Source organism: Neurospora crassa, linkage group VI (genome assembly GCF_000182925.2).
Source record: "Neurospora crassa OR74A linkage group VI, whole genome shotgun sequence".
Classification (NCBI taxonomy): domain Eukaryota; kingdom Fungi; phylum Ascomycota; class Sordariomycetes; order Sordariales; family Sordariaceae; genus Neurospora; species Neurospora crassa.
In genome coordinates, this window is record NC_026506.1 from 1,547,833 (window position 1) to 1,569,522 (window position 21,690).

At 52.7% G+C, this 21,690-nt stretch overlaps 6 protein-coding genes across 7 annotated transcripts; 3 read left to right on the forward strand and 3 right to left on the reverse strand.

The window, feature by feature from the left end:
• The first annotated feature begins 2,066 nt into the window (after nt 1-2,066).
• On the forward strand, nt 2,067-4,754 carry aro-6 (aromatic-6). Its single transcript, XM_955417.2, has 3 exons — nt 2,067-2,871; nt 3,088-3,867; nt 3,923-4,754. The coding sequence occupies exons 1-3, from the start codon at nt 2,826-2,828 to the stop codon at nt 4,234-4,236; spliced, it is 1,140 nt and encodes a 379-aa protein (XP_960510.1). The 5' UTR covers nt 2,067-2,825; the 3' UTR covers nt 4,237-4,754.
• A 292-nt stretch (nt 4,755-5,046) lies between these two features.
• On the reverse strand, nt 5,047-6,639 carry NCU05547 (hypothetical protein). The gene is made up of 2 exons (XM_955416.2): nt 6,212-6,639; nt 5,047-6,128 (listed from the first exon to the last, which is right to left on the reverse strand). The coding sequence occupies exons 1-2, from the start codon at nt 6,270-6,272 to the stop codon at nt 5,437-5,439; spliced, it is 753 nt and encodes a 250-aa protein (XP_960509.2). The 5' UTR covers nt 6,273-6,639; the 3' UTR covers nt 5,047-5,436.
• Nucleotides 6,640-7,553: 914 nt separating this feature from the next.
• Nucleotides 7,554-11,179, reverse strand: NCU05546 (hypothetical protein). Its single transcript, XM_955415.2, has 3 exons — nt 9,919-11,179; nt 8,950-9,862; nt 7,554-8,886 (listed from the first exon to the last, which is right to left on the reverse strand). The coding sequence occupies exons 1-3, from the start codon at nt 10,171-10,173 to the stop codon at nt 8,027-8,029; spliced, it is 2,028 nt and encodes a 675-aa protein (XP_960508.2). The 5' UTR covers nt 10,174-11,179; the 3' UTR covers nt 7,554-8,026.
• Nucleotides 11,180-12,205: 1,026 nt separating this feature from the next.
• Nucleotides 12,206-16,957, forward strand: NCU05545 (hypothetical protein). The gene is made up of 2 exons (XM_955414.2): nt 12,206-14,793; nt 14,848-16,957. The coding sequence occupies exons 1-2, from the start codon at nt 13,024-13,026 to the stop codon at nt 16,639-16,641; spliced, it is 3,564 nt and encodes a 1,187-aa protein (XP_960507.2). The 5' UTR covers nt 12,206-13,023; the 3' UTR covers nt 16,642-16,957.
• A 403-nt stretch (nt 16,958-17,360) lies between these two features.
• Nucleotides 17,361-18,912, forward strand: NCU05544. 2 transcript variants are annotated; one of them, XM_011396656.1, is made up of 4 exons: nt 17,361-17,549; nt 17,612-17,853; nt 18,238-18,306; nt 18,436-18,912. In XM_011396656.1, the coding sequence occupies exons 2-4, from the start codon at nt 17,806-17,808 to the stop codon at nt 18,595-18,597; spliced, it is 279 nt and encodes a 92-aa protein (XP_011394958.1). In that variant the 5' UTR covers nt 17,361-17,549; nt 17,612-17,805; the 3' UTR covers nt 18,598-18,912. The 2 variants fall into 2 exon arrangements, with proteins under 2 accessions (XP_011394958.1, XP_011394959.1); XM_011396657.1 differs by having other exon boundaries at nt 17,361-17,510.
• Nucleotides 18,780-21,625, reverse strand: NCU05543 (hypothetical protein). Its single transcript, XM_955412.2, has 2 exons — nt 19,395-21,625; nt 18,780-19,281 (listed from the first exon to the last, which is right to left on the reverse strand). The coding sequence occupies exons 1-2, from the start codon at nt 21,460-21,462 to the stop codon at nt 19,142-19,144; spliced, it is 2,208 nt and encodes a 735-aa protein (XP_960505.1). The 5' UTR covers nt 21,463-21,625; the 3' UTR covers nt 18,780-19,141.
• Between the last annotated feature and the right edge of the window lie 65 nt (nt 21,626-21,690).

Genomic DNA, 21,690 nt, shown 5'->3' on the forward strand with positions numbered 1-21,690 from the left:
TGGATGGGCATTTCCTTGGCCATTTCGTCCAGACTTGGCCTCCGGTTCCAGACCGAGGACATCACAAGCGTGGACCTTGATGTTCTGGTTTCCATCAGAAATTCAGAAACCAGGTACCTTTAGACATACTATAACCACACAAGCTCTTCACTCTACTGCTTGTTTGTTCCATCCGCCTCTACTTTAGGAGGCGATCGTCTGTCCTTGAAGTGGATGCTGCAAGATCAGCAACAGTTATGTCAGGTTCCAGCATGGTTTGGGTTTGAACGGTCCTTGATCACCTCATAGCGAGATACAGATACTTGAACCCTTCAACTTTGAAAGCAGGTGCAAGAGAGTATCTCGCAGTTCATCGATGCCAGAAATCGCGAGCTCGTTAAAGAACCTCAAGCTGCAGTACGTCCCAATACCCCTCCAGTCGAGACGAGCATCAGGCCAGGCTAGGTGGTGCTCAGCCTTATAAGGCAACCTATGGACGAGTTCTTATTAGTCAAGCGAAATCGATGGATCGAACGGTATGCCATGCTCCGCAAGATCTGCCAGACCGTAAACCACAGACCGACGGTTTGCTAGAGGTATTGTGTGTACCCAGATCGGTACTTACCGAACTTGCCAGCCAAGGTTGTGGAGTTGCAACTTTGAACCTAGAGGTAAACACTAGATTTTCCAGTTGAAGTCCCTTCCCTCACTTTGAGGCTGTAACCTTTCCACAAATCATACAGGTACTGGGAACACTTTCATATGTACTGAGACAACATATTCGGCCAGTATGTCCATGTGGACAGGTTACTACTCATATAGGTTCTTCTTACCTAGCTTCAACGACAACCAAGCCATGTTGTCTGATTCAGGAAAAAGAAGCCTCTGGTCTTTCACCGTGCAAGAGATGGCCCATTACTGAGTTCTATAATAACTCCAGTCGTCTCATGACAAGAAAAAGATAAGAAAAAAAAAGAGAAAGAAAGAAAAGTCAAATCCCGTTGCTGTATAGAACGAAAGTTAGAATTTGACATCTATACCACCTACGCGAGGTTGCCAAGTGTACCTTGATGGCCAAGAAGGGTGAAACTTCGGTGCTCTGCTTCCTTGGCATCCTCGGTAACCGCTCCGGCTTTCGGAGTCCGCCGATTCACATGCCCCCGGACAGGATCCATCCCAACACGTCACTCCTCAAAGAACGTGTCAACGAGTAGATTCCACTCACTCTTGGAAAGACATTGTTGATATCGAATTCTCTCTATACTGGTGCTGTTAGTTGTGAAGATGGAATGAAGGAGCAAACGTCTTTTTTGCTGATGTCTCTAACGCGGTGAAGAGACTTTAGAAGAGACTGGACGCGGGAAGTTGCAGAGCGAGTCTTATATTGTCTCCAAGTCACTCACCAAGGTAGTAGACTGTAGGTCAAAGTTGCCATTGAATGTATCGAAGACGATAGAGGTATATATACAATGACAACGTATGTCAAAAGGGAGAGGCGGTAGGTGGCCTGAGCTTTCACGTACCCCCCGTTCAGTAGAAAAGCCGGTACCAAACCTCTTTCATACTCGTCGGCGCCAATCCGAAGAATACGTGCGTAAATAAATCAAACATCAAAATGACCGAGGTTACCGGCGTCCGTCAACTTGCGGCTACGGGTGTCGCTGCTGCGGGCCGTTACGTGATGTCCTCACTGGCATGTCGGGATGCAGTGGTTCATGTTGCATCGAAGCGGCCTCGAACCCTGGATAGCATCAACAGCTTCTTCCCGGGAGCCCTGGTCCATTGGTCCGTTTATCGGACACTAGCAGACGGAAGCGGATGGGGCAGCCGAGTCGTGGTGAGGCCAAGCGCCCGAGACGAATGAAAGAAGCCCGAATTACCACGCCCACAAGCACCACTTGCTAGCCGGGAGTTTCAGCGCCATGTTTGGAGAACTCAATAACATCATGTTGTCGATCCAATCCATCCGTGGGCTCTATTCGAAAATACAGGGCACTGTCTGGCTTCCAAACTAAGCGTGAATGTCAATGGCAGGCGGCGGCATTTTCCCAATTCCACTCTTCACACAAATTTTCGGTTCCGCTGACTGAGTGTGTGTGTCAGTTTTAACGGGCATGTGTCCCTGCCCCGCACAGATCTTCTCAAAAAGTTTACGGAAAGATACACCCCGGACTTTGTGCCTGCCTGCCCGCTTGCTTCCCGCTGTCCACATCCCGTCGCCGTTCGTTGACCTCAGTCACCTTGTCCGATTTTCAATTTGGATGAGAGGCCCCTGGGTGCTTGAGACCCTCGTACAGTAATTTGTGAGTCACTACGAGAATAGTTGAAGCTGTACCTTGTTTGGCAATATCTTTTCGTCTTATAAGTAGCCGGACGGAGGCGGTGTTTTCTGCCATCTTTCTCTCCATCCCAAAGTCTCTAGACTGTCCAGTGAATTACCTTAGGCCTGGCCTCATCCGCAAACCCTTTTCGTTAGGAGCTACACTACCTCGCTACTTATTGTGCCTTCCATCCGCTCACCTTGGCTTCGGTGGCTGCAGAATTTCTTTGTTATTGACTCCCCCTTCCACCCCATTCCCACTAACGCCTTCCTTGTCGCCTCCGACCAGGCCAATCACATTGTCCAATCATACGTTTGCCAACAGGGTCTTGCCTGCCTTTAATTCGCCCTCACCTGGACTTTAAGCTCCTTCCTCTGCCGAGATTCTTTCCTCTCGACCTTGCCAAGCAAAAGTCAAATCACCTCCGTCGACCAGAGTCATTCCTGAACTCAGTTTTCTTGACAGCCTCACCTCTCGACTTCTCTTTTTACACAATCACGGTTCAACTCACATTCCACTGCAACCATGGTCGGCCCTGATATGGTGGCCCTTCGGGCTGATGACACAAGAGGTATGAGCATCATCTCCCAAGCACCGACCCGCGCGGATTATCACAAGCTCGGTGGACATCATGACATCGACACAGTTGGGACTACATATACCTGCGGTGTTTTAAACTGAGCAACTGTCCAAGTTTTTGCGTACTTTGACTGTTCGCACTAACTAAAAATCTCACTATTTGCTACAAATTCCAAGCACTGCGACTAACACTAACTTTGTTTTCCAGTCGAGGGACAGGATCCCCTCATCCCTCCTGCTCTTCTCATTTCCGAGATTCCCATGACGGATGCCGCTCTCGAGACTGTTGTCAAGGGCAGGAAGGAGGCCGTAGGTGTCATCATGGGCAAGGATGACCGTCTCCTTGTCGTTGTTGGCCCCTGCTCCCTTCACGATCCTGCTACAGCTCTCGAGTACTGCAGCAGGCTCAAGGCTCTTTCCGAGAAGCTCAAGGACGACCTCGTTATCGTGATGAGAGCCTACCTCGAGAAGCCTCGCACGACCGTCGGCTGGAAGGGTCTCATCAACGATCCCGATATCGACTCTTCTTTCAAGATCAACAAGGGTCTTCGTATCTCCAGACAGCTTTTCTGCGATTTGACCTCTGCCGGTATGCCTATTGCTTCGGAGATGTTGGACACCATCTCCCCTCAGTTCCTTGCCGACTTCATCTCTGTCGGTGCTATCGGCGCCCGTACTACCGAAAGCCAGCTTCACCGCGAGCTTGCCTCTGGTCTCTCTTTCCCTGTCGGTTTCAAGAACGGAACCGACGGAAACCTCGGTGTTGCCATTGATGCCATTGGCGCTGCCGCGGCTAAGCACCACTTCATGGGCGTTACCAAGCAGGGCTTGGCCGCTATCACCCGCACCAAGGGCAACGAGCACGGTTTCGTTATCCTCCGTGGTGGCACCAAGGGCCCCAACTACGACAAGGAGAACGTCCAGGCTGCGAAGGAGACTCTCATCAAGAAGGGCCAGAAGCTCGCCATCATGGTCGACTGCTCTCACGGTAAGTCTACAACCTTGACATTTGCACATTCCAACAGTGACTGACAAATGACCAGGCAACTCCAACAAGGACCACCGCAACCAGCCCAAGGTTGCCAAGGTCGTTGCCGACCAGATTCGCGAGGGCGAGAAAGCCATCATTGGTGTCATGATCGAGTCCAACATCAACGAGGGCAACCAGAAGGTTCCTGCTGAGGGTCCCTCGGCGCTCAAGAAGGGCGTCAGCATCACCGATGCCTGCATTGACTGGGAGTCCACTGTCTCGACCCTCGAGGAGCTCGCTGAGGCGGTTCGCGAGCGTCGTGAGGTGAACGGTGGCCTCGCCAGCGGTGTGGCTACCCCCAAGCCCAACCCTCTCGAGGAGGACTAGAGGTTTTCTTCCGAAGAGAGGGATGAAACTGGGGTTAGAGAGGCAGCAATGCAGGGAGAGCTGTACCAAGAGACTGTGCAGTGGATACCGCATGTGATGCAGCCTGATGATATCGAGGAGCTGCCCCATCCGTGCGAACAGTTCTGAAGGCATTCAAAAGGAAAACGGGTCATTAAAAGTTCTTGCTTGTAGTTTCACATATGGCGGGGAACCAAAAACAGACACGGCCATGGAGTCAGCGGCGAGCAGTAGGAATAGCATCAATGCCTACCAAGACCTTCGAGAAGCATACATATTGATACCCATATTGTCTGAACCTCTATTCTCTCTTCGTTTCGCAGAACGGAGCCAGCTCAGGTCATTGTCAATGAGAGATTGCGCGGCTCTATCGCAACAACAGTGCGTTGTTCCAAGTTCTATACTAAGATGAAGGCTTCAGTTTGATCAGTATCTTTCTGCTCACGCGTAGGTAGTCTAAAGTTCCCTTCTCCTAATGTAAGAAGGCCTTGTCTATCCTGCTATGTCGGGCTTTAACGCGTGCTGTAATCCAAGTGTTCGGCATATGTTGCAATGACTCTGGCCCAACTACACTTGGTTGCCAGAGGGTCGCTTCGAGACCTTCATGTACTAAACAACAAATCCAAACAGCTTGGTATACTGCACGTTAAAGTTGGGGACCAAGATCATACGGTTCATGCAGCGGCTCTTGACCAGAACAGAAGGATCATGTGAGATCAACATCGGATCATCTAGGTGTCTCTTGCTCTCAGTGAACGTCTTTTTTGAAAAGTTACCTTTACCTGTCGGTATGTATGTGATCTCGCTATGCGACCTGATCAGAAGCGCAATGTCCACATCGTCCTCACTCTCAGAGAGCAGTGAGTTCAGATAAGCCACATCGTTCACGGCTTAAAGCTCTTGAGCTAGTCCACCCGTGCCCTTTCAGCTCAGATCCTGAGAAGGAGGTATAACTAAGCAGCACACCTCAGCCGGCTCAGACAGATCTCCGATAGACCCAAAGTCATGAGGATGTTATATTATTCCGTAGCATATTTGCACTTCGATCACTCGCTTCACGAACCAGTCCACGCGCACGCTCAGGCTCATGGTAAAAACCCAATCCATAACCCATAACGCCCCACACAAACCATGAAAAGACATAACATTTCATCATCTCCCCATCTTACAATTTGACCGAGTTCAGCGCCCTTCCCCTCCAAGGGGACTATATGCCCCCTGTCCTGTACCTCCTTCTCCTTCTCCTCTTCCTCCTCGCCCTTGCCCTCCTGCTCCCCCGCTGAAAGCCCTCCTGAATAACCCCCCTCCAATCCCTCCCAAGCCACCAGCACCAGCACCGGCATTCCCACCGGCTCTACTGCCTCCAATACCACCAGTCCCCCCAAGACCACCCATCAATCCCGACCTCCCCGACCTCCCCCCGGCACCTCCTCCCCCTCCTCCAAAGCCAGACACCCGTCCTTTCTCCAAAACCCTCCTCACCCCCGCCCATCCCAGCAGTCCCGCCGTGCTCAAAATGAACCCCCACACAATGATCTCGTCCTTCCTGCTATCTCGCTGAAAACAGGTCGTCGTCACGTCCTTCTCTTCGGCGTCTTTGCAGATCGGCAGGTTGTATTGCAGGCAGAAGGCGCGGTTGCATTGAGTGCAGGAAGACGAGGCTGCGCGTTTGGATCCACCGAGATGGAGAAATTGTGATTGATCGTTCGGGGACCGTGGGCTGTTTGGAGGGGATGCGGTGGCGGTCATGGTCGCGGTGGGTTTGGACGGTGGTGGTTGTTGAGGATTGTTGTTGGCTGGGTCATCGGGTTGAGGGCCGAGACGGATTATGGTGCTGTTGGAGAAGCAGGTGCATTTACAGAAGGTTGGGGCGGCTGTGGTGAGGAGGAAGATAGGTGTTAGTAAAGTAGGTTCCATGGGAGATGGGAAGACACGGCAAGGCAAGAGGGAAACGTACAGGCGCTGACGAGGGAGAGAAGGGAGAGGACGAAGATGGTCAAGATGTGTATTCGCGCCATTGATGTTGGTTGATTATGTGATGGTAGATATTAATAAGGCTGTATACAGTAATAAGGTTCACGAAGCGTTATCGGCGCATTGGTTTCGTTGAATGGAGGTTGTCAGCTTGGAAGATCGAAGATCTTCGGTTGAAACTGCTTGGTCGCAACTAATCGATCTCGGCGGCCGCGCGCAGGCCGGTCGGAGGGCTGATTGACCGGGCCCTTGGGGACGGCAAAATCGGAGACTGGTGTATCGGACGGAAGTTGTCCGGGCGGCCTGTCGGATCGTTGGTGGTTCGGCGCAAACAATGGGTGAGAGAGCTCCGTCGATCACATTGCGGGAAGCGGCCGGCGGGGGTGGCAGGGCCGCAAGGGTCGAGGTAGGTAATCAGTGGTTCGGTTGAGTCGATCGCAAATGCCAAGCCATTTCTTTCAGTTTGCCTGCCGCCTGCCTTGATGCGCCACACTAGCATCCGTGGCAGGTGCCTGGTCATTCAGCAGCAGCCGCCACATTCCTGGTTCCACTCAAACCAGCCAGCTCCACCAGAAATTTTACTCGTGCACAGACCATCAGCACCTGTCTCCCAAGGGTATAAGAAGTCCTCCACCCCATCACTCTTCTTAGACTTTTCTTTTCTCCTTTTTTTCTTCGCCCTTCGGGGCAATTTGGTCAATTTGAAACGATACAGAGAAGATTAGCATGGCCCCTGCACTAAGGATGACACGCTACTCAAAGAGACGCTACCAATTTTTTTTTTTCACTTTGCTTCCCAGCTCAAGGGTTGGGACATTGGGAAGAAAAGTCTTTTAGATTATCTTTCGCTGGTGGATGAAGTTTGAAGTCGTCACTTGGTTGAAATCCTGTTTGACTGCTAACTCTGTCTCGCAGCGCTGGCTCACTGTTGCGACAAGTTGAAATCGCATCTCACGCTATGCTGAAATCATCGCGACATCATCGTCAAAAATTTCCCATCCGACAGGTTCATTTGCCGCACACCGTCCTCTTATGCCACTACTACTGGATGTCCTCGCATGAGCGTCTAACCACACCATGGCATGTTTCGCACATCCTCCCGTTGTTAGCGCAGTCAGTCGTCTCTGTCCCAGTTGCGATTGCCTTCACTTTTTCGTCTGCTGTGATACCGTACTCAGCTTGTGACTACAAAAGTATCAAGACGAGAATTGGACGACAACTTACACCTACATATAATACATGCGCTTGTCCCTGACAATATTGACGAGACCTTTAACTTTATACCTGGGGTATACTGTTACTACACATCCAAGCGTCTTTATTGCGCCTTTTAACTTCATATCTACACATTTCCTGGATAGGAATATCCCAAAGGGACTCGAGCCGGCGTGTTTTCGAACTATTATAAATTAGAATCCCTATTACAATCCTGCAATAACCATCCGTACCTATGACGAGTGGTATCGGACTGGTTCAGCTCAACCAATTGATTAACGCCCGCTAAGCACAGGTCTCGTCTGTTATAGAAGACGAGATGCGATAAGCCATCCGCAAACCCTGGGTATCGTGTCCGCCTTCAAAGCCAGTCAAACAAAAGAAATTTTGCCGCTCCAAACGCCCCTGACAATGCCGTGAACTCTCCATCGATCTTGCGAGGACCCCTACAAAACTCCCCTCGCCTCCAAACCTCCTTGTCATTCGCACTCTGGTTCACTCCCTCTGATTTCAGAACCATGTCCGCCACCAGTAAGCGGCGAAACCACTCTGACAAGGCGCTGAATGATCTCGACGTCGATCCCTAAGCCAGACCAGCAGTAGCACTCATTCGACTCAACCTTCGCTCAGCCTTTGTAGTCCCATTGGCAAGAGGACTGGGCGTGGGACTGACGTTGGACTCGGCAAAGTCAGCCGTGGCACTCGTTCGGCTCGCTCTCCGTTCTGCCTTTGCAGACGCAGTGGCAGGAGGACTGGGCATCGGGCCCTGATTGGCGTTGCCAAGGGAATTGTTGTCGTTAAAGCTGGTACTGGTATTTGCCCTCGCAGGCGTACCAGGCATACCCTTACGAAGCTTGTTCGTCTCCTTATCCGACGACATTCCAAACCAATTCTTCTTCATGCTCGTCTTCCTGATATCCGTCCAACCCAGGAAGAAGGCAGTCAATACCGCGAGCACACCAAAGCCGGCCGCCAGGTAAAACACGTTGTGGACGCCCTCTAGGTAAGCGCGCATGACGTACTTCAAGAGGTCTCCCATCTTCATCAGCTTTTCGCGGTCCTCCGGCTTGGGACTCAGGCCAATAGTGCCGTTGTTGATCAGCACCTCAACTTCCTCGCGGGACAAGCGGCGCTCCAGGGCCATGGTGATGGAGTGCGCGAAGATGTTGTTGGCAAAGGCAAGGACGAGGGCGGTGCCGAGCATTTGGGTGAACATAAGCAGGGTGATGGCGATGGTGGTGTCGATTGGGTGCATGTTGGCTGTCTGGACGGCGATGGTGGGCATTTGCGTGCCGAAGCCGCGGCCGGCACCGTTGATCAGTTGGTAAACGGCGATAATGCCGAAGTGGGTGCCGCTGTCGATCGTGGACATGAGACCGCAGCTGACGGAGCAGAGAATGCCTGCGGTGACGGCGTAGGGGATTATGTAACCGGTTCTCTCGACTGGAAAGTAACCAACTTGTTAGCATTGTTAGCGAATTAGGGAGATCAGAGAGTATGACTTACCCAAGAAACCTCCGGCGATGCCAAAGAACAGCTGAGCGCCAAAGCCGGGCAACAGTTCCAGACCGCTGATGGTGGGCGTCTTTCCCTGAACCGACTGGAAGAAGATGGGGAGAAAAAAAGACATGCAGTACACCGTTGTCATGATGAACCACTGTGTCAAGGCGCTGGCCCAAACGACGCGCTTTGTCATGGTGGTGACTGGCAGCAGAGCATTGTCGCCCTTCCTGTAGTTCCAATATCCCCAAACACCGAAGAGCAGAACAGAACCGCACAGCGATCCGAGAATTGCGCCACTACTCCAGGAGAAAGGCCCGCTAAGCTGGGCGGTGGTGAGAACCCAGACGAACAGGAAAACGGCGGGAGCCAGAAGTGCAAAGCCGAGGAGGTCGAATTCGCGGTGCAACCTCCTGAGAACCCTCCACGGATGAGGCTTCTCAATCTGCTCCGGAACCTGCATGAACATGACCGGGAAGAATAAGACCATACCGACTCTGAGGTTGATCTTGAAGCAAGCGCGCCATCCATCCTTGGTGTGTTGTGTCAACAGTCCTCCAAAGAGCGGTCCCGCTCCAACACCCATCTGAGCAAAGGCAATGACGCAACCAATGACGGACGCACGGCGCCTAGGGCTGGTGATGGCGGTGATAATTGTGAGACCGCCGTTCCAGATGCCGCCCGCTCCAAGACCCATGACCGCTCGGCCTGCAATCAGCATACCCGAAGTTTGCGCTGCCCTGCAGATGTAGGATCCAACCATGAAGATGAGAAGGAAGAAGTTGAAGGTCCATTTGGTGCTGAAACGGGTGTAGATCTTGCTGGTCAAAGGCAAGACGCAGGCATTGGCGAGCTGAAAGGCAGTCGCATACCAAGCTACGTTCTCTATGCTCTTGAATTCGGTTGAGATAGTTGGAATCTTCGGCAGCGTTAGCGCTTTGAGTCTAGGTATGAAGGAAGCGCAGAGAGACTTACGGCGGTGGAGAGAATGGAGGTATCGAGGATCATCAGGAAAGCCGCAACCGTAACGCAGATAAGAGCCACCCAGAAGTTGACGCAGGGTACCCATCTGAGCAAAGTTGTCGAAGCCTGTGAGAGAACGCTCATGCGATTGGCGTTGCGCGCAGTTCGGTCCTGAGGCGGACGCTCTTCAACGGGAACGTCGACCAGTTCCACCTCGTCCATCGATGAGGATGGCGCCGGTTTGGCGCGCGGCGTAAAGGGCGTCATGGTCAATCTTCTGATAGCATCCGGATACGAACAATACAGCAATTGCGCAACTGAAGTGATATCAGGCAAATGCTGTTAAAAGCGGGAGGGTTCCGGGATCGCGACGATCGGGGTCGAAATCAGAATTGACAGCAGGGGGCAAAAGCTCGGGAAGAAAAAAGAAAGGTGGCCAAGCCGGCAACCCCGAACTCCCTTCACTGGACGGAGGTTTTGTCCACGGAGAAAACTTTAGACGACTCCCAGGTCTCCTCCCAATGCTCGTCGCCTCGTGGCCCAAAACCTTAACGGTCCGGTAGAAGAGCCCGCCAAAATCAGCGGTTTGATATCCGGATGGCCCAGATTCACACAGTGACTGACGCACTTGGCGCCGTTTCAAAACGCACATTGGCCTTATGTAACCAAAAAGCAAGGTGGCCCAGAATCAATCAAAATATGTGATGACTTGGAAGCCGTTAGCAAAAACATGGCCATGGACAGGGGGCAGAAGCAGCAAGCTGGACGTCTGGGAGATCTCCCTGATATCTCCGGGGGGGCTTGGAACCCGATAATAGTCGGAAGCATCGGTTTTGCAGACAGGCATAAACAATTAAACCATGATGCTCAACCCTGTTTGCTCTCTGCATCGTTCATGGAGACAACGACGGTCGAGCCGATCGGCGAAGGCGCGTCGGTTGACAGTGGGCAGAACGTCGACGTGCTTCACTTGAAACGCTTGGACGTTAGTAGCTGCCCTCCAACCATCCATAGTGTCCATCCCTCATGAAGATAAGCGCGACATCGCGTATAGGTCTCTCTTGGCTGAGAAGTCGGCGATTGTCGCAAGGCTCCAGACGGCGTAATCCAGGTTCCAGAAAACACGAGGGGTGTCACGCAAGACGTAGCACTCCTACGTGAGAATAAAGTCATAAAATCAATTGAAGCTGAGGCAAGCATCAGGATGAGGTAGGTAGTCATAAAACATCCAGATCGCAGCGGACAGTCGAAGTCAATGAATGGCATGGTGTTGATGTGGTGATGGAACGTCGTTGTTGAGTGTGGAGTGATCTTGAGGCTGATGGGCTTCCCGTCCTGCCGTTGCAACCAAACCCCTGTCAAGTCCATGCCCAGGCGGGCACTGTCACTCAATCCCGGCCCCCACTGATTAGTGGGACCATCACAGTGAGTGGCTCGTGCGCTCCATTGCCGGCCGGCAACGTTTGCCCTCACCCCATGTCTCCTTGATGACCTGAAAGTAAGATATTGAAGATCAATACAAATAAGTACCATGTTATTACCCTTGATGAAGAATTGGTGACCTGCTGAAGTCAAATCACCGGTATCCTCTCCCACCCAGACACTCAAGTCCGAACACATCATCGCAACTCCCAGCACTGAGCACTTGGATCTCTGTGAAGTTGCTGCTTTTTGGTCTGTCAGGCGAGACTGCATATCCCGGTCATGAGGTTCAAGGTCATGTTCATGTACTAGAGTACAACCTCGTATCTTACGTCGAATGCCTGGAGACAAAGCCGAATGACACTCAAGAGACTTGACGAACCCTTCCTTTCGGTCAACAATTTCTTCTCAATGTTTCTGTCAATTAAAGGTTCGAGTGAGCCGAATCCGGCGCCACGACGGCGCCGCCTGTTCAGCTGAGCTGTTGTTATTGTCAATCAAAATGCATGCTGCTTGAGTGACAATTGGTTTGTTCAAAAGACTGGACCTCCATGGGTAGGTATAGAACAAGCAATACCTACCTATCTACCCCTGATATCGATATGGGAAAAGCGCCCGCCATTACAAATCCAGTCGCGAGAGGATTGTCCGGAAGAGGATCGGAGTCTGGACACCGACTGCCCGGCCCCTGTCGTCGAAGAAATGAGGTGAAATCGGCATGGACCGTATGGGCGGATCGCGCTAGAACAGCCGATGGTGGGCAGGTCGGGTGCCGGTTGGGTTGGCGCCTGGTGGCTGCTGTCCATTAGTGGCAGGTGCCCCTGAAAGTCGATCCCAGGAAAACACCCGGACCACCTCACCTACATTCCCTTGCAGCGCAACCTGCCCGCCCGTGAACCTTTCTGGCCACCCACCACCCGGGCATCTTCCAGCCATCGCCATGATGCCGGCCGGCACGCCCTGGTCTGAGGTCATTTCCCGTTTGGTCCACTTTCACTTGTCCAATTCTGTGTCGTTGACCAGCATTCAGCTTCTCGACTTTATTGCTTCTGTCGTGTGCTTCGTCATCTCATTTACGGGGCGGCGGGCAGAAGAAGGGGCCTAGTCTAGGGAAAAAAAAGAAAGGCGTCGACGGATTCCCGATATCGAGTCCTCCGGTGCCAGCCCTGATACTACCTTACCTACCTTACCCTACATGTCTATCTCTATCCCGCGATCTCCTATTCTCGAGACACAACCTTCTCCTTCCTCCCCAGTCACTCACATCATTTGGCATCAACTTGCCCCTTGCTAAGCTTCATTTACTTGCTATTTTTGCTTTGCTATCATTCTGACTTACACATCGCTACATATTCTTGCTTCTTCTTGGTACCTAGTGCCTCGGCCTGTTGGACACTGCCTACCTACTATCCAGCGATACCGAGCTCTCCACCCAACCTTCTGCACAACATCCTGCATCCGCCCTTGCATGAGTGCCGGTTCAGGTTGCGACTGCATGAGTCCGCATCGTCTGCCATCCAAGGAACGCCAGGAACCTTCCCCGTTGACAAGCACGACCCTTGTCTTAAAAGACTTGTTCTCGACCAATCCTTATGCACTAGGCTTTCGTACCTAGTGTAGGTACTCGACAAACCAACTCCTCGAACGAGAACTTGCACTCCACCGAGCTCGGCCCAGCGATACATCATCGTCAAGATGGAGAACAACTCGCAACCCCCCAGCTCCCAGCCCAGACCTAGTGGTCTTCCTCGGCCGTCGAGACTCCCAGTTCCCGGCCAGTCCAGGCTACCCGTCCCACGATCGACCTCGCTCCGGAAATCGCCATCCCAGGAATCCCTGCCCGCGGACTCTGGCCCAGCTGGAACCTCGTTGCAAAGCCCGAGACTTCGATCTACCACTTCCCGCGACCAATTGACTTCGACCACCACGTCGAGGAGGCCCCAGTCCATGCTCATTGCGCCTTCGAAGGTTGTTTCGTCTGCCAACTGTGCCCGCGCTGCTTCACGCCAGGGACAATCCCAAGTACCTGCGAGCACTACAAGGACAACAAATCGACACAGCACCTATATTTCCCCCTCGTCGTCGAGAGCCTCCATTGTGGCATCTTCCGTTGCCACTTCTCGGACGAGCCAGATATCACAAACGCTAGCATCCAGACGACAGTCCGCATACCAGCCCTTCTCGGCGTCCACAGGCAGCCATGCTTTGCACGATACCGAGTCGATAGTTTCTGATGACAGCCCAACTTCTGCAGTCAGGTCAAACTCGACGTTGATAGAGAGGACGATCGAGACCTTGTCTCAGTTGCCCTCTTCGCCATCAGTGAGGGGGAAATCCGCTGCTTCTTTCTATAGCGATGGGATACCCAAGGGAAGAACTTCGTCAAGACCAACGAGTAGGCTTTCTCGACCAGGATCAAGTCATCAATCACATGAGTCTCTCGGTGCTTCGTCCAACCATGGGAGCAGGCCTGGCTCACGGCTGGATAGTGAGGATGATGGCTCCAGCTTCCACGGAACGTATGGTTCTTTGAGGCCACGACAGGGCATCCAATCATTCAATGCGCCAGCGGCGAGGAAAGCCAACCCACGGGCGTCTCGACTGTCTCTTTACGGGGATCTACCGTCATCTGTAACCGATAATCAAAGTCCCAGGACACCGAGCACTGAGAAGACGAAACCCACAGCACCGCGCCCCCTAGCCAAGCGAACATCTGTCTATGGCCTCTCAAAGAAGCCACCTGTGGCCACTCTGGAGAAGGGGGCACAGGCAGCGGCGCCTAGAAAAGTATCTATGGCGTCGCAAAGGTCGGCGGCGACATCTGTTGAAGGAAGTGTGTCAGCATCATCTGGAAGCACAGCAACCTCTGCCGATTCGATCGCGTCCTCCCCAGCCCAAACCTACCGGAAAGCCTCATCCACGTTGCGCGAACAGATCGCAAAAGCGAAGGCTGCGGCCAAGAAAGCTGCAGTTCAGCCAATATCCGAGTCTGCCCCTGCCGTCGGACACAAGTCATCTGGCTTCGGATCTTTTGGCGACGATTTGGGCTTTGCTTCGCATCATGATCCTTTCAACCAGCACAAGAATGACCAGTCACAGGCCAAGGTCCTACAGGCACGTTTTGCCACAGCAAGAACTAGCGGGCGCCTCAACATTGCGGCGATGGGTCTTAAAGAGATCCCGATTGAGGTTCTGGAGATGTATAAGCTTGAGGCTATCGGCGCCACTGGCGGGGCTTGGGCCGAGTGTGTTGACCTGACCAGATTCGTGGCTGCGGACAATGAGCTTGAGATAATCAGCGATACAATTTTCCCCGATGTTGATCCACAGGAGATGGTGGATGATGATGAGGACAGCGAGGGCAACATCTTTGCAGGACTCGAGACTTTGGATCTCCACGGGAATATCCTGGTGACTCTTCCAATGGGTTTGAGGCAACTTCGCCTGTTGACCTCCCTGAATTTGGTACGTGCTTAGAGATCACCACTCTGTATTGGCTAGTTACTAACTGTTCATTAGTCCTCAAACAGGCTGGCAAATAGCTGCTTGGAGGTGGTGTCGCAAATCACCACCCTCAGAGATCTGAAGCTTGGCGGTAACCTCCTCTATGGTGAACTCGACCCTTGCTTTGCGAACTTGGAGAATCTTGAGATCTTGGACTTGCACGGCAACAACCTCTCTTCGCTCCCTTCCAACTTCGGCAACCTCTCCCGCCTTCGCGTTTTGAATGTGAGCGAAAACGCCTTTGCGTCTTTGCCTTTTGCTACTTTGGCGAAAATGCCCTTGACCGAGATCAACGCGCGCAAGAACCAGATCAGCGGTACACTGGTTGATGATTCGGTCGATTCTCTTCCGTCTCTACAAATCCTGGACGTTTCGTCGAACCAGCTCGTCCGTATTTGCTCCCCGGCAAAGGCCATCACTATGCCTGCCCTGCTCCAGATCTGCCTCTCCATGAACCGCCTTCAGGATCTGCCCGACATTGGAAGCTGGGCCAAGCTGCATACGATTGCCGCCGATGAGAACAATATCAACTCTGTTCCGGAAGGTTTTGCCAAACTCAAGCATTTGAAGTCTGTCGATTTCTCAAGTAACGACATCCGTATTATTCCTAACGAGGTGGGACGGATGGAGAACTTGATGATGCTGCGCCTCAGCGGTAACCCTCTGCGGGAGAAGAAGTTTAGCACAATTACTACGGAGGAGATGAAGGATATTCTAGCTCTTCGGCTCGAGCCACGTGAGGACACTTCTGCCTCCAAGGTGAATTCTCTCCTCGAGGTGTCTTCTGTCTCCGAGGTGGAGGTTGTCAGCCTCAGTGACGCCGGCTTGAAAGGTCCTGGTGTGAAGGAGCTCACCATTAATACCACTGAGACTTTGCCCAAGACCAAGAAAGCTTCGGTTGGGAACAACGTGTCTAAGCCGAAAGAGGCTATCGTTACGAATACCGCCACGTTTGAACACGACCAGTTTATTGATGAAAACGACGATATTGACGACAGCCGATCTGATACGGACCATTACGCGACACCCCCTACTTCCGCCCGGGCCTCTCCAACTCATTCCCGCTCTCAAACGTTAACGGAGGAGGTCTGGCCCGTTAAGTCCGGTGGAGTTCTTGACCGTTCTGGCACACAATCCTCTTCACTCCACCCCGTCATCTCCTCTAGGGTTGCTGCCGAACACAAAGTTTACGAAATCCAGCTTCACCACAACCTCTTTACCACGTTTCCCGAATCGCTTTCTTTCTTCGCCGCAACTCTGACCCACTTGAACTTGTCACACAACGAACTCGTAGCTGAGAAATACCTCGGAGGACTAAGCGGCAATGATCACCTCGAACTCCGCGCCCTCAGGGAACTGAACCTTAACCACAACCACATCTCAAGCCTAGAGCCGTTGCTTGCTCACCTGCGTTCCCCAAACTTGCAAAAGTTAGATGTCAGTTTCAACCGCATCTCCGCTCTGCCCGCCGGCACCGCTCTTCGCGACACGTGTCCGAATCTCGTCGTCCTTACCATCTCCAACAATCACTTGTCCGAGCTGGATCCGGAATCGATCAAGGGTATGCATGTGGTGGACGCGGCCAATAACGATATCGCACATCTGAACCCTCGTATCGGACTCCTGGGCGGAAGCGGTGGGTTGGAGAGGCTGGATGTTAGTGGCAACAGGTTCCGCGTACCAAGGTGGAGCGTTTTGGAGCGCGGGACGGAAGCGACACTCAGGTGGTTGAGAGGAAGAGTTCCGGCCGCGGAGAAGGCGGCGTGGAGGGGGAAGGAGGGCGGTGATGAGGATTCTGATTTGGATTAAGTGGTGGGTACGCTCATGGATGGGGCATGGAAAGAAGAGGATTCCATATCTAAGAGGCAGTTGAGGGATTGCGAAGACCATATGATATACGATCATGGTATACACGGCAAGGGAAGGGAAAGGGCACCATTATTGTTGGAATATCATTGTGTTATTACTGTTACACTTGGTTGTGCATGTAACACATGTTATGGATTATTGAATGTTATTGATGGGAGGACGAGAATAATGGCTAGCCTGACGAGGCATGTACATATCTAGTTTACCAGTTTTTATAATGGCTATTGCTAATTCAAAATGCTCGCTTCTTATGTTAGTCCAAGGACTCTGTTTGATTTCTGCATTTTGTGTTTCTGAGGCGCGAATGTATTTGGAGTCCTCGAGGATGGCTTTGATTCAGTCGAGCATAAGCGCCGCAATTCTAATGCTGAGGGACCTTGAGAGAGGTTGCGTACTCACTCCAATCGGGCGGACAATACTAGAGGTACCAAGCAACAATTACAAAGCTGAAGTGCCATTGTATCGTGGATATTCTAGCAGTCATCGATGTCAACTCAAGTTGGTTTGCTTAATTCAGGGATAGGTGTGGGGACACGTATAACCCTAACCCAAGAATATCTCACCTTTCTGAAAGGGCCACGCTGGTCGGCAATGCAAGACAGGGGGTTCAATTAACGCGCCAACTTGTAGCGCCAACTACACTATACACCATCCGTCACCTAGCGCGCAGCCCGTCATTGCACTGAACACTTTGGGCTCGGGCTTCCACTGCAGCAACAACCACAGTGTCCCCATTCATCGCTCATTTCCATTCCCTTCCTCTTCGTCATTGCGACCTTTCCGACTAGCATCACCAACCGTCGACAACTGTAAGTCAAATCGCCCCTTTCTGCTGCACGGAACGGATGGTGCGTTGCTGAATCCGAGACGGGAATTGACAAGTGGAAGCTAACCAAATACCGTGCGGTAGACTCTCCTTTTCTCAATTCAACGGTCGATCGGTAACCTCGCGTCTCCAACAACGAACCGAACAGCATCTATCTGTTACCTTGGACAAGCACACTACAGTACCAATTCAAGAACTGGAACCAGAAACACACGAAACCGGGAGATCACAGACGAACCAACAAACAATTCGATCAATTCGACTACAGACTCGTCACAATGACCCGCGCACAGCAGACTATCTCTATTGCACTCCTTGTGAGCTCGGTACGTTTTTCTCCCGAGTTAAAATCGACCGAGCGGAAAGGGATGAGGACGAGGACAAGGACGGCGACGAGTATGGCGACAGTGGCGACGATGATACGATGGCGGAAAGGCTGTTTCCTCTGCTTGGTCCACACGAGCGGCAGCAGCATTAGCAGAAGCTAGCAGCGACACGTTGGCCTCGTCTATGCTCTGGTGCTGCGTGGTCTTGTGTCGTTGGGACTGCCTTTCTGCCTCTACCTCTCCTGCCTTGCGCCGCCTCCTCTTATCCTCTCGTTGTCTCTACCACATTGTCGATCACGCCGTCTTCCACGGCCATCCTCGTTTCTCGAGCCGATCAGTCAATCAGTTGAATCAGGTTGCTAACCTCTCTCATCCAAATTATAGCTCTACCTTTCCCTCTACCTCGAATTGGTTCCCCTTCCGGCTCTTGTCCAGACAGCGATTGTGCCTGTGGTATGTCTTTTCCAGCCCACCACCCCACCCCATTCCCCCAAATATCCAACACCCACGACCGAACAACCGACCGACCGGCCCCATTGCATGTATATGTATGGCAATGAATGCTAACCATAACAAACATAGCTCCCCTTCTGGGCCCTCGTCTCCTTCGGCGCCTGGGTCCTCTTCCGCCTCGGCTGGGGCATGCTCACCTTCCGCGACACGCCCGAGGCCTACAAGGAGCTGATGGAGGAGATCAAGCTTGCACAGGCGGACCTGAGGGCCAAGGGCGTCAGTGTCGATTAAGCGGCGTTGTTGCTAGCGGGAGGAGGCAACATTGATGAGTTGGGCAGATACGGAATCATGCGAAAGAAAGAGGAAGAAAATTATTAAGGACGTTATGGGGTAATGTTTGGGTGTGTGTGCATGTGGAAGAGGTAGTGTTGAAAATAAGATAATGATATCAAAGCAACGCTGTTGCGGGAGACGTGTGGTAAATGTGCCTTGTAAGTGGTATTCAAGACCTCAAGCACGCCGTGGAAGCTCGAAGAGGCCGTGAAATGTATAAGTCTGCTCCTTGACCTGAATACGTCTTGCAAACCAAGTTACTTCCAATTCCTTAGCCCGAGTAACATGCTTTTCTTGTCAATCATGGTATGGATGAATACCCCCAGCCTGACTATGCGACCCCCAACTAGTAATACCATGCTCCGTCAACACCCGTCTTTGGGGGGTTTGTTTGTTTGTTTTTTTTGGCAAGGCAGGTATGCAAAACTTGTACGACTACTCATACTAGTTGGTCTACTCAAACAAGCCCTCAACGGCATACAAGGGTATCCTATTGTCCACATCACCTCTGCGGTTGTGGCTCACCAGCCAACAAAGCCGCAACAGTCCTAACCGCACTCAACGGCTCTTCGCCGCCCTGAACGAGATCGTCAAACAACGCCGGGATCTTGGCCAACTGCCCGCGCTCATCGCATTTGTGCCCTGTTATCGGTATATGGTCAGCACCTCAAATAGTTCCACGAAAATATTCTCCCGCCCTATAGACGGATACGGATGCAAGTGCGGATGGGGAGTAACAAAAGAGGAATACTCACACTTCCCCGGCAACGCCACAAAAACCCTGATGTCGCTCCTCGCCTCCCCCGTCCAGTCGAACTCAATCTTCCACTGCACCCTCAGCGAAGACATTTCCGCACTTCCCGGGTCACCAGCGCCACCCGGCCCGCCTCCTGGACCAAGTAGTAAGGGTATATTAAAATCCATACTCGTCCTGCTCATGTAGGGAACGAGCTCTTGCTCAGGTACTTTCTTCCCATCTAGTTCTTCCTCCTCTTCTTCTTCCTCTTCCTCCTCCTCCATTTCCTCCTCTTGTTGTTCATTCTCATCATTTCCCCCCTCTTCATCCCTTTTTCTTCCACCACCACCACCAGCACCATCACCACCGTCCCTCTCCCGGTCTCGATCTCGACGTGGCGCCTTCCTCTTCTTGCTGCTACCCTTCCCCACCCCCATCCTCGTCCTCCTCCTTTTTTGCCTCATCCTACTCCTCTCCCTCCACCCTTCCACCATCCTCCTCACCGCTTCCTTGCCCGAGTTCAACTCGGTTTCCAGCACGCACCAAACCCTTGCTCTCTCTCTGGCAACGCGCACCCACTCGCCCATGGCCCAGCATAGCACGCTGACGTTGTTGTGCATTGCCGACGAGCTTGTGCCTTGTTTGGATTGTTCGATGATACGTTCAATCAAGGGCGCGAGCTCAGCGGCTGCGGTGGGCGGGTGGATTAGTGGTACGGAAAGGTCGGTGATGGAGAAGATGTTGGAGGTGTTGACGGTTAGCTCGAGACGGGCGGTGAAGGATTTGGATGGGGTTGTGGCTGTTATGTAGTGCCGTTGGAGGAGCGGTTGATGGTCTGCTGCTGCTGCTGCTGCTGCTGAGGAGGAGACTAATGATGGTTCCGATTCAGGATCAGTCGGGGGAAGCGGAAAGATGGCCGAGGTGAAAGTCAGTGGCGTGAAGACATGGAGGTAGGGAAGCGCTTCGTCGGCGCTCATGGGAAGTGGGTGGTGGGATATCGGTGGTTTCTCCGCTTTCTCGTCGTCGGCGGTAGAAAAGAGCGAGGGAAGATCGTCGCCGGTTGAAGGAGGTTTGCTGAAGGGAAGAAAGGCGATGGGATGGAAAGCTGAGGAGAGCCATGATGTTGCGGCGATGGATGGGTCAGGGTCTTTTTGCTCCTTTGGTGGGAGAGCTCGTCGGCGTAGGACGTCGAGGATTTCGACCGCGTTCGGTGGTGTTGATGGTTTCTGCTTTGATAGGTGTGCTTGTCGGAGGCGCTCGTTTTCCTTGCTTGCGACGGCTAGGTCGCGCTCGAGCTCGGCGATCTCAGCTAGGAGCGAATCGCGCAGCCGTTTCTTGTCTGCATCCGGGTCAGGCGGTTGAACCCCGCGCAATTCAGCCGTTGTCGGCTCCTGAGCCTCGGCAGGGATCTCGGTCGTCGTGGGGATTGGGGCCGATTTCTCAGACGGCTTTCCTGGAACAACAAGTTGTGCTGTCTTGGCCGACATGACGGGTGCGCGCTTAGTAGGCGAGGAGCTCCTAAGTGTCTCGGCCAGTGCTTTGCTGCGCCTCGGTCTCTTAGACGGGGTATTGTGAATACCGGAAGGCGGAGTGCTGACAACTGGATCAGGATGTTCTGGGGTCGGCGGAAGGTCGGGTTCGGGGACGATTACTTTCGGCAGAACTCCGGGAACGGGCGATCGGTGCAAACCTCGGCCACGGAAAGGGTTTAGGATTACCTCTTCATCTTCTGGCGCGGGCGGTGGAAGAGGGCGCGGATTCGGTCGCTCTGGGCTTTTGGCGATTCCAGGTCTTCTGGCGGGAGATCGTAGCGGGTTGTTGTCGTGCGACTCGGATTGGGATCTGAGAGCAAGGCTTAGACTCTCTCGTCGTTGTAATACTTCGGGATTGTGCCTCTGAAGACTCGCTTTCGTCGGAGATGCATACGATGGACGCTTTGTGGATGTATTACCGGACGACTCTGGAGCAGGCGTGTCCTCTGGAGTGGTCTGGACTGCCGGCTGCTGTGTTGTGGGAGCTTCATCGGATGGAACTGGAACCGAGTTGCGCGGCGACGTTCTGCGCCGCTTGGGCGCTGGGTCCTCCATCACGCGTTGTCGTCTTGTAAGTTAGTAGTTCAGGATCGCGACATCATTCTGAAGAGTTTCAGGACCGTAAGCGCGTTGGATCGCGTGTTGAGTCGGGCTTTGACGAGCTTTCGTTCGTTGGATGTGTGTGTGTTTTTGTTTGGTTCACGAGCTGGCAATGTCAATGTTCGGTCATGCCAGTTCAAGACACACGGGCCACATGGACGGGCAGCTTGAGGACTGCCAAGA

Bases quoted from the DNA above. Each gene is read 5' to 3' on its own strand.
- aro-6 (XM_955417.2), top strand. From the start codon at position 2,826: ATGGTCGGCCCTGATATGGTGGCCCTTCGGGCTGATGACACAAGAG. The intron at 2,872-3,087 runs GTATGAGCATCA...TTTGTTTTCCAG, and splicing joins TCGGGCTGATGACACAAGAG to TCGAGGGACAGGATCCCCTC. The intron at 3,868-3,922 runs GTAAGTCTACAA...ACAAATGACCAG, and splicing joins CATGGTCGACTGCTCTCACG to GCAACTCCAACAAGGACCAC.
- NCU05546 (XM_955415.2), bottom strand. From the start codon at position 10,173: ATGACGCCCTTTACGCCGCGCGCCAAACCGGCGCCATCCTCATCGATG. The intron at 9,863-9,918 runs GTAAGTCTCTCT...ACGCTGCCGAAG, and splicing joins CCTCCATTCTCTCCACCGCC to ATTCCAACTATCTCAACCGA. The intron at 8,887-8,949 runs GTAAGTCATACT...GTTACTTTCCAG, and splicing joins CATCGCCGGAGGTTTCTTGG to TCGAGAGAACCGGTTACATA.
- NCU05543 (XM_955412.2), bottom strand. From the start codon at position 21,462: ATGGAGGACCCAGCGCCCAAGCGGCGCAGAACGTCGCCGCGCAACTCG. The intron at 19,282-19,394 runs GTGAGTATTCCT...TACCGATAACAG, and splicing joins TGTGGCGTTGCCGGGGAAGT to GGCACAAATGCGATGAGCGC.
- NCU05547 (XM_955416.2), bottom strand. From the start codon at position 6,272: ATGGCGCGAATACACATCTTGACCATCTTCGTCCTCTCCCTTCTCTCC. The intron at 6,129-6,211 runs GTACGTTTCCCT...TCCTCACCACAG, and splicing joins TCTCTCCCTCGTCAGCGCCT to CCGCCCCAACCTTCTGTAAA.
- NCU05544 (XM_011396656.1), top strand. From the start codon at position 17,806: ATGACCCGCGCACAGCAGACTATCTCTATTGCACTCCTTGTGAGCTCG. The intron at 17,854-18,237 runs GTACGTTTTTCT...TCCAAATTATAG, and splicing joins TTGCACTCCTTGTGAGCTCG to CTCTACCTTTCCCTCTACCT. The intron at 18,307-18,435 runs GTATGTCTTTTC...TAACAAACATAG, and splicing joins AGACAGCGATTGTGCCTGTG to CTCCCCTTCTGGGCCCTCGT.
- NCU05545 (XM_955414.2), top strand. From the start codon at position 13,024: ATGGAGAACAACTCGCAACCCCCCAGCTCCCAGCCCAGACCTAGTGGT. The intron at 14,794-14,847 runs GTACGTGCTTAG...ACTGTTCATTAG, and splicing joins TGTTGACCTCCCTGAATTTG to TCCTCAAACAGGCTGGCAAA.